Consider the following 10,518-nt stretch of genomic DNA (forward strand, 5'->3'; position numbering starts at 1 on the left):
TTTTTGGAACCCGGATAAGTTCATTTCAAATTTTGGGTCTCAAACTGTTTTCGCTTTTGAAAAAGTTGCAAAGAAAGTGACCCTGTTATTCTATTCTATACCTCACATGTAGATGTGTCTTCTATAGCTTGTATCTTACTATTTCTCCAAGTATTTATACTACAGATCCATAACCCCATATACATTTTCATTCTGATCACTGTCGTGGGTAGAGGTGAAGCATTCCAGCAAAATGGATATCCAGCTATTGCTACGGGACATATAAAAAGGGTGATCCATTTTGAAAACCACTTAAATTATATATTTGGGTTTTCAGAATTCTTGTTCTTCCTCCAGAAAATCTAGTAGAAGAATGCTGTATTGTTCCCTGTGAAAAATGTTGATAGATGCTATACATTTCTTGGTAATGTGATGTGTTGCCTATAAGTGTCCATACAAATATTCTCTTACACTAGTCGATGATTTCAGGTTAGGAATTTTTTTTTTCAAGTTTCCTTATTGAAGTGGTAACATCTCCGTGAATCATGATAATTCTTGAAGTCCTCGATTACTATTGTCATGACGTAGCCACTTGTACTAAGAGAAAACACTTTAAACACAATCAACTTGATCCAGCAAATGCAATCCACATGCAAAAAGGTGCTTCCAGAGTCTGTCATAGCAGGTACAGAAAAGACTGCTGCATGGGGGGAACCACAGACCTCACCCAGCAATGTGCTGACCCAGACATGTGGGTCATGTGCTATTCCTTAGGAGCCCCCATGCATCAGCCTGTTCACAAGCTTGAGAGTGAGGCTCTGCCTCACTGTGTCTATTTTGCGCAGCTGTGGATGTGTCTATTTTGCGCAGCTTCCCTCTAGCTGCTTCTGCCATTCTCTGAATCAGGGGGCTTGTGTCAGTTTATCATGTCTTCCTTAAGAGCCGCTATGGGGATGGAATTTTTCTACAATACTTTAGATAAGTAAGATTTTCCATTTCTTAGCAGGCTTAAGAAATATCTTTTAACAGCAGCAAGAACCGTGAGAACATGGCTTTAAAATTGATTTTCCCCCCCTCCCTTAATGGATTCCTGAAAAGGAATAAAACAAAACTTTTGGTATGAAGCATTTGAGAGAGGAACTATTGGGGTTGGTAATATGTGTTCAAGAGAATGTTCAGCATTAATTGGATGCAATTTGTTTTCTTCCTCTCTGATATTGCACAGTAATAACCAACTCAAAAACCTCCCAGTAACTTAGGGCACAATCCTAACCAACTTTTCACCACTGTCATAGCTGTGCCAATGTGGCGTGCACTGCATCCTGCAGTGGGGAGGCAGTCAAGGAGGCCTCCTCAAGGTAAGGGCATGTTTGTTACCTTACCTTGGGTCTGCACTGCAGCTAGGTCAGTGCTAGAAAGTTGGTTAGGATTGTGTCCTTAGTAACTACTATGGTGGTTCCCAATGTGTGAGCCGTGGCTCCTGGGGTAGCTGCGGAATTCTCATGAAAACCCACCACCCTATGCAACGTATAGGATTGTAGCCGGAATGGGGAGCTGTGGCCAATGGCCCAGAAGGTCAAGGCAGCCGCCAGTCAAAAACATTTGGGAACCAACGAACTACTAGACTGTAGCATTTTGAGGCTCTTAGACATCATGCCTTGAAACAACCTCTAAGGTGGCAATCCTATACACACTTAGGATTGGGAGTAAGCCCCACTGAATATAGTGGGATATTCTGAATAAACTCAAGGTTGGATCCTAAGAAGGTTAGTCATGACTAAGTCCCATTGACAATAACAGGACTTAGTCACAACTAATTTGTCTCATTGATTTCAATAGTGCTGAGGATTAACTTTTTTCTTTTACATAGTCCACAGTATTCAGCTGCTCCTGTGTTAGATTTCCCCTAAGCTTGAGGTTTGGTAAATTTCTTCTTGGGAAGCACACAGTGCAGTAGAATCATTACTCCCAATCCTTTTTTTCTCTGGAACCCTGCATGATGGAAATGAAACCCAAGATGCAGGTTTCCATGTTTATATGCCATGAATTGAGAGAAAGAAGGATTTGTAGAGTGCAGTGGCTTCACGAGGCATGGGAAACAGCTGATTTCACTTCACATTAATCCCTACTTTCAAGCATGCCAAGGAGCTGAACTGTGGCTGTGACTTCATGACATGATTCTTACTGTTCATTGCTGAGGGGCAAATGTTAAGAGAGGCCTTTTTAATATGCATAAACCAGGCCCTACCTCCCAAAGTCTTTTTTCTGTGTGTGTTTGTTTAATAACAGTCTCTTCAGCCATTGTGCATTCCAGCATCTAGCGGACATGATCCACCTAAAGTAGATGTAAACCTTCTCCATCTACTCCAGCATATTTAGGATTTTCTGAGGGGTTGCTGTTGTTTTGGTCACACCACAGTGCTAATTGTAGATGACTCCTCTGACTTCTTCTGCTTGCTGGGCAAGGACTTGAGATATTCTAGGTGTCGTCGGGCATCTTCTTGGTTCTGCCGGACGTAATAGATCAAGTATGAGATCACCATGGCGAACCAGCCAAACATGGTGACCAGCATGGCAATATCTGTGGTCTTTTTGTAGATGTTGCAGAAGTCTATGTCCCCGACCAGTTGCAGGAAAGGTTTGCCAACGTGTTCCTTCCGTGCAGAAGCATCGCACACAATACCATCAGAAGTGCCAGGAACCAGCTCTACCCTCTCAATGAGTTGCTGGAGTGTACAGTCACATAGCCAAGGATTGCTAGATAAGTTGACTTTGGCTTTTAGTATACTAAAGATGTCTTTGTTGACTGACACCAGTCTGTTAGCAGACAGATCCAAAGAGTGCAAGTTTTCTGACAAGCCTCGGAAGGCTCCAACCTCCACCCGGCTGATGATGTTGTGGGACAAGTCCAGTTCCATTAGAAGTGGCAAATTCTGGAAGGCGTCATTGGGCAGGAAGGAAATCTGGTTGTAATCCAGGTACAGCTTGTTGGTGTCGTTGGGTATGCCTTTTGGGATAACCGTAAGCTGAGCTTTACTGCATCGAAACGTTTTGAAGCCGTCTTCGTTGGAGGGGTAACAGCCCTTGGGAAAGGTGGTGGCTGAGTGGAAGCAAAAGGCCATCAGGACAAAACTCTGAAGCAGCAACCACATGGCAACCGAGTGGTAGAGGAACCAGTCCGGGAAAGGCATGTCGGGGCATCTGGATAACTGTGCAGCCACTCAGTCATCAGCTTCCTCTGGAATCTTCTCCACCTCTTCAGGAGCCCTGGAGATAGTTGCTTGGTGAAGACTCTCTATGACAGACAAAGCAAAGGGAGAAATGAATGTTGAAGCTAATGTTTTGTCATCAGAATGGAACACCAAAACAAGACAATGTACCTTGATGGATTTTTTATTTGAATGTGCACTGAGTTTTAGAATAGAATAGAATAGAAAATTTATTTATCATTGTATACACAAGTACAACGAAATTAGGTGCTTTCGCAAGGTAAAACAAGACAAGACCAAAACAAAACAACAATACAACAAAGTCAGGCAGACTACATATACAATCACCACATTGCTAAAACTCTGTTCAACATATCACTGTACTCCCGCATTTAATCTAGACACTGCACTGGGATAGAAAAGTGTACAAAAGTGATGGGTGGTCCCCAAATGGGTGTGCCTTTCAAAATATTGCTACCCTAGGGGACAGGGGCTGAGCATCTGGGCCAGCCTGGCACGTGGGAGAAGGTACTCTGTAAGATAAGTTGTACAAGGGTGATTTTGTATTGGCAACCTTCAGTTGGTATGACTATGGTATCGCGCTCTGAAAGGTGGTTCTGGCACAGCGTCTAGTGTGGCTGAAAAGGCCAATCTAGGAGTGACAATCCCTTCCACACTGGGAGGAAGTGCAGTCTGTCCCTGGTCTGTCTCCCTGGCTATGGGCCTTCCTTCTTTGCCTCTTTGCCTCAGTCTGTTGGCCAAGTGTCTCTTCAAACTGGGAAAGGCCATGCTGCACAGCCTGCCTCCAAGCGGGCCGCTTAGAGGCCAGGGTTTCCCACCTGTTGAGGTCCACTCCTAAGGCCTTCAGATCCCTCTTGCAGATGTCCTTGTATCGCAGCTGTGGTTTACCTGTAGGGCGCTTTCCTTGCACGAGTTCTCCATAGAGGAGATCCTTTGGGATCTGCCCATCATCCATTCTCAGGACATGACTGAGCCAACATGGGGTGAATGATTAAGGTAATTGGTACATACAAAAATGCATTGATCTAATTGGAGATAAAACCAGGTTAGCTTGGACTTGAAGGTAAAGGAGAATCTGGCTTTTCCTAATGATGATATACTGTTCTCCTTCACACACAACATTCACCTTAATATTATCATAACAGCCCAAACTCACCAGCACTCACAGTGTGCATATCTGCACTGCAGGCTTAAAATGACTTGCAGCAAATCCTATGGATGTCTACCCAGCTGCCTTGGCTGCCCTTCGGGGAGAAATGCGACTGTGAGGCTGCTTTGCTTTCCATAGGGCACAATAAGGCAGCTGGGAGGCAGGGACCTCCTTCTCAGGATGCGGGGGGTGTGGGCCGCACCGGATGACGTGCCGGGGGGGTAACGCCCTAGGGGGAGGACGTGCTAACTTCACGGCTTTCGGAGATACCCCATCGTGCCATACACCGTTGGATGCAGAATGTCCAGTGGAGTGCAATGCAAAAAACAGAATTGAAATAGCTCCTTTCCTTCAAAAGTTATGGCCAAAACGCGGAAAGAAAAAATGCATGGAGCCCTATGGAAAGTGAAAGTGAGCCGTATCGCACATTTGCTTGTGAGTAGGCGGACTTGCCATAGTCTGTCGGAAAAGGGCAGGCTGAGAGGAATCCAACGACACCAGAATGGTCCCAATTCAATAAATGCAGCCCCCCAAAACATGAGAAGGAGGTCCCTGCCTCCCTCCCAGCTACGAGTCTATTGAAACGTGACCACGTTTACTCATGAGTAGGCAATCTTGCCTTAGTCCATCAGAAAGGGCAGGCTGAGAGGATTCCAAGGACATCAGAATGGTCCTCATCCAATGAATGCAGCCCCCCAAAACACCCGAGAAGGAGGTCCCTGCCTCCCAGCTGCCTTATTGTGCCCTATGGAATGCAAAGCAGCCTCAAGGTCGCATTTACTCGTGAGTAGGCAGACGAGCCTTGGCTGGTGGTCAGGCCAGGCAAAGGGGAATGAGGACACCAGAATGGTCCCGATCCGATGGAGCTGAAGTGCAACAGATGCTCCAGAATGCAGCCCCCCCCCCCCCCACTAAAAAGGACTAAAAAGAGGCTTCAACTGGTAAGGGGCATGTTTTCTATTTTCCACTTGCAAAGCCAGGTGGGTCCTTATCTTGATATGCCTGAAACAGAAGAACTTTAAACTGGGCACTGGGGAGGGCTGGAAATCTCACTGATTCTTTTTGGGGGTTGTTATTGCAGGCAGACTACAGAGTAAGCCCCATTGACCACTATGGGACTTACTTCAGAGTAGACATGCATAGGCTTGGGCTCACAGGCTGCAATCCTACCCACACTTTCCTGAGAGTAAGCCCCATTGACCACAATGGGACTTACCGCAGATACCCACCTATAGGTTGACCCCACAGATAAGTCAAGGGCAGGTTTTGAGCCAACAATCATGGAATTTTCTATGACCCTCGGATGACGGGGGTTAAACTTAGGGGCGTGTCTGACTATAGTTTTGTTTGATTTTACCCCAGGCCAGATCCTGAAAAATAACCTACCACTAATTGTTACCTAAGAAATGTAGTCTCTAATTTATTAAAAACATAATAAAAGATCATAAGATACATTTTTATTCTTTTTTAAATTCTGGTCTTCACCACCTTTTTGTAAACACTGTCAGAGCAAGTGCACTGTAAACAACATACCAGTAAAACAGTGGTTCCCAACCTGGTATTCATGTACTCCCAGGGACACTCAACAGGACCTATAGGGGTATGTGAAAAAGAATGGAATAATGGCAGAAAAAGGCAAGTCATGCTCCAGAATGCCTTGCAAGACAGGAATGCCTTGCAAGGACCAGCAAAGCAGGAAGGGAGGTAGCTAGTTGGCTGTGAAAGCCCCACCAATAGCTAGTTTTTGGTCATCAATTCATGTATGAACCAGTGATTGAAAACCAGCGCAGTAAAAAAGCTGAAACATAATACGGAAAGTGATCAATCACCTAGAATTTCTCAGCACACTTCTGGTGCAAAACTGCAAAGGCAGAGTCTTCTGCTCTTCAAACGGATGAAAAGAGAAAGCACTGTGAAAAATACATGAAGTCTGGGCTTTCATATGGAGGAGGTGAGGGCTAATTAATTACACACATTTTGCTAATATGAAGGGTACAATTTATGGAAATGGGCTGCCAAAGGATATGCAAGTGAAAAAGTTTGGGAATCACTGCAGGATATCCATGAATCAAATCCACCTTTAAGGTGAACATGAAGAGAACCATAAATCAAAGACACCTTTGATAATAGCCTCCTTAATGAGAGAGAGAGAGAGCTGGCTGACAATCCATCAATCCTTCTCTCTCCAGGCAACCACTCCCTTCCCCCTGAGTGTGTGAAAAAAGGTGATCACTCTGCATTGGTGAAGGGAGGTGCTGAGTGAAGCACCTTTGTAAGCACTTGAAGGAGGACTGATTGATGGATTGTCTTCTTAATTACTCTTATCTTACATCACAAAGGTCAGCAAGGCTGTTTTTAAATCACTGGAGCAAAGAAATTTTTTAAAAATTGATTTGCTATAGTGCGTTTTTTGCCATCCACTGAGTGCTTGGAACAGAACCCATTCAAACAATGAGGCTCAACCTGTACAAAAAACACCATAAGCCTCTTGTACCCATTTGTCCACCAGATCTTTACAGTGCAATCCTATGCACATCTACTCAGAAGTAAGTCCATTTGATTTCAGTGGGCCTTGCTTCCAGGTAAGGGCATACAGGATTGCAGCCTCAGTGTGCGGGCAGCCCAATCCTGAGCTGCCTGGAGCTGCAGGACCCGGCAGCTCCACAAAGAGCTCCCGCCAGATCCAGAGCCTCCCACGCTACTGTGGGAGGCTCCTCAGGAGAAGGGGAAGTTCATCCCCTTCCCCCGAGTAAGGGAAGCAGTCCCGCAATGGGACTACTCACTTTAGCGGCAACTGTTTGGTTGCTGCTAAAGTGAAGGTGCTCATGTAGGGCGAATAGCCCTGCCCGAGCGCCCTGGATCCTGCGGAGCTCAGCTCTGTGGACCCGCCTCTCCTCCGCTTCTGGGAACACCCCCCATGCCCTCGACCACGCCTCCCCCCTCCCCGGAACACCTCCCCCATGCCCCTGACCACACCCTCATTTCCCGTTCCGCAGCCCGGCAGTCAAAGAGACTGCCAAGCCGCGGAACGTGGGCACCCGCCGCATGCTGGTTCAGCACCAGCCGGAGATGAGCCAGCTCCAGCAGGAGCCCAGCGGTAAGCCCCACAAACGTGTCTTATGGCACATTTGTGACTGTGGTCCGCAACGCGGAGGCGCGGCACAGACCACAGGACTGGGCTCTGAGTCTTGGACTTTTTAGTACTTAGGGAGGTGGAGGGCATGCAACCAGATGCTTGTAAAGTTTCAGCCTATTTATCCACGGATTTTTTATCTGAGATTTCCAGGCAGCCCAAAACACTGCAAAAAGTCTCTGCCTTGCCCAGGGAGGAAAATAGCCCTGGAGCCCTGGAAGATGTTCCCCTTGCGAAGGAACAGTCAGATTCCTGGAGCCCCTGAGCCAGCAAAGAGGCTGAAGAGGGGAAGGGGTGGCCGAAAATATCTCTAGCCAGATCACATGCAGCTCTCACTCACTCACTCACTCACTCACTCACTCACTCACTCACTCACTCACTCACTCACTCACTCAAACAGGGGCAGGTGTGGTAGCAACAGAGGGGATTGCTTTAAAAAACCCAGAGAGTATTTGCCAAATTCCCCACCCCCACTGAGATGGTGCAGGCAATCACTGACATAAGCAACCCCCCTCCCATGGTGCAGGCTATCACGGACACAAGCAAGCTTTCCCACCAAGCAAAGCATGAGATTTAGCCTACAATCCACACTTTCCTTGGAGTAAGCCCCATTGACTACAATGGGGCTTACTTCTGAGTAGAAATGCATAGTGCTGGACTCTTAAAAGATCAGCATCCTTTGTGAAAGAAAGCAGGGCAGCTGACAATGGGGAGGGCTGAGTACGGAGCGGAGGGGAGGGGATTGAGAACAGCTGCCTTAGTTTCCTTCCAACCGGAAGTGTCAGGCTGCAGTGTATTAGCATAACTCTATGGAATTTAGCACAACGCGTTTTTTGTTAATCATGCCGAGTCACGGAACGGAACTAACGCGGATAAATAGGCTCCACCTGTATGGAAGTCTTTGCCCTGCTCTTTTTAACGCGTTTTTTGAAAGATTGTGTCATATTTCACGTGCTTCATATTTCCCATGGAGTGCTGTAAGACCTGGTGTAAGCCCTGACCATTAAAGCCAATTCTGATGTTTTGGAGATCCTCCTGGTACAATCCAAAGTTCTGAACACTCATAGTTCTAAAGAATCATTCAAGGAGTGGTCTCAAATCCAGGGCTGACCCACGTCCTCCTGGCATCTGAGGCATTGTGCTGTTGTCCTCCCTTCTCTGATGGTGAGCCAGTCTTCCAGCAGAAGGGTTAAGTGTGGAGGAGAAGAGAGTGGTGTGCTAGGAGAGAAGAGAGTAAGAGAGTAGCTCTCCTCCACTCCTCTCTTCCTTTTCCAATCTAGGACGTGAGAGGAGGTAGAAGAGCAATGAAAGCGACTGGGTTGATGGAGGTGGCTCTGTCAATCTGCTGCCCATTGGCCATGGAAGGCCCACTCAAATCTATAATGGTGGCAGCAGCAGCACTTTCCAAAGAATTCTAGTGGGGCAGTCCCTGTCTCACCTGCTGCCCACCCACACACTGCTTGTCACTGGTTGAAAATGGGTTGTTTATGCATGATTGTCCGACCTTCCAGTGGCATCATTAGGGTTTGCATCACCCAGTGCGGGAGGTCAGCATGTCACCCCTATGATGGACATTCTCCCATGCAGTGGGCGGGGCAACACCCTGGGCAGTGGGCATGGTGATGTACCATTGTCCCGCCCCCACTGTATTTTTGGCTATAACTTTTGATAGAATAGAGATATTCCAACATGGTTTGTTTCATTGCATTCTGCAAGAAATCACACATCGATTGATATACAACATGATGGTATTATTCGAAAATACCAAGATTTTAAAAACTTTGTCCAGTGGTGGTGTCACCCCCCCTTGCATGTCAACCGGTGTGGCCCGCACTCCCTAGCAACGCCACTGTATCCTTCTGAGATTGAGCTGGAATATTCAGGAAGCAGCATCTACAGGTGATCACTGAAAGCAATACTAGAGATTTTAACAAGGTCTACTTGGTTTTAACGCTTACAGGCTGCAATCCTATCCATACTTACTTCGGAGTCAGTCCCATGCACTATAATGAGGCTTACTTCTGAAGAGACATGCATAGGATTGGGCTCTAAATCATATTAGGGGGGAAAAAACTACAGGAATACCTTCAAGCCTACTTGGCAACTGCACTCATGAAACTCTAGCACAACAGCAGGACATTCACATGGCCACAGAACTCTGGGCTAGTACTCCATATATAGATGCTGGTGACCCAGTTTCAATGCCGTGTCCCGTCACCTTGCTGCACCAGTATTTTTTCCCCACTCATACGCAATATCCTTTGAATTGAGCCGGAGGACCTGGCAGGTTCCCAACAGTCTTGAAAATGAAATGCAGAGATCTTAATCACAAAGGAAGTCCAACCAGCAATGAATTATTTTTAAACATAAGCCTCATGCTAGATCCCGAGTCCTAAATTCCATATCAGAGGGTCAAATTCCACTGGTTAGGAGATGACAAACCTGGTACTGTTTGTTGATGAAACTGAAACAGTGGCTCAGATGACAAGACCGGGACCAGTCTGCAGTTGCTCACCATTGATGCTACAGTGTTCTAAAGAGCAACCACCAGATATATTATCAAGAGAATGTTTCCTGATTGACCTGTAGTAAGCGTACAGCAGGTAGCTCATCAGAATAGCCAGAGAAGATGTTGCACTTAACCTCCCATCTGTCAAAGTAGAAACTGATAATGATGGGAGCTGAGATTCCAAGATCTATACAACCAACTCTATGCACTAAGGAGGGTTTCTTGGACCTTCCACCTGAAGGAACCACTCCACCTGCCCTTGGAACTTGGGGTGCTTCATAACTATCACCCACTGCAGGATGAAGAGCTTCTGTTAAGAGGGGGGTAACAAGACACCCTTGGCTGGTGCATACAAAATGCGCCCTTGGGAGTTCCAGCAGGTGACCTGGAGCTGCCCATTCACTAGAGCAGTGGTTCTCAAACTTTTTAGCATCAGGATCCACTTTTTTAAATGACACTCTATCGAGACCCACCTGGCTTTACAAGATATTTAAAAAGAGTGATCCAAAAAGAAATA

General features: G+C 46.4%; 1 protein-coding gene across 1 annotated transcript; it reads right to left on the reverse strand.

The window, feature by feature from the left end:
• Window positions 1–2,387: 2,387 nt before the first annotated feature.
• On the reverse strand, window positions 2,388–3,170 carry LRRC3C (leucine rich repeat containing 3C). The gene has a single exon (XM_066631295.1). It carries the CDS (start codon window positions 3,168–3,170, stop codon window positions 2,388–2,390), a length of 783 nt encoding a protein of 260 aa, XP_066487392.1.
• Between the last annotated feature and the right edge of the window lie 7,348 nt (window positions 3,171–10,518).

Source organism: Tiliqua scincoides, chromosome 5 (assembly GCF_035046505.1).
Source record: "Tiliqua scincoides isolate rTilSci1 chromosome 5, rTilSci1.hap2, whole genome shotgun sequence".
Classification (NCBI taxonomy): Eukaryota; Metazoa; Chordata; class Lepidosauria; order Squamata; family Scincidae; genus Tiliqua; species Tiliqua scincoides.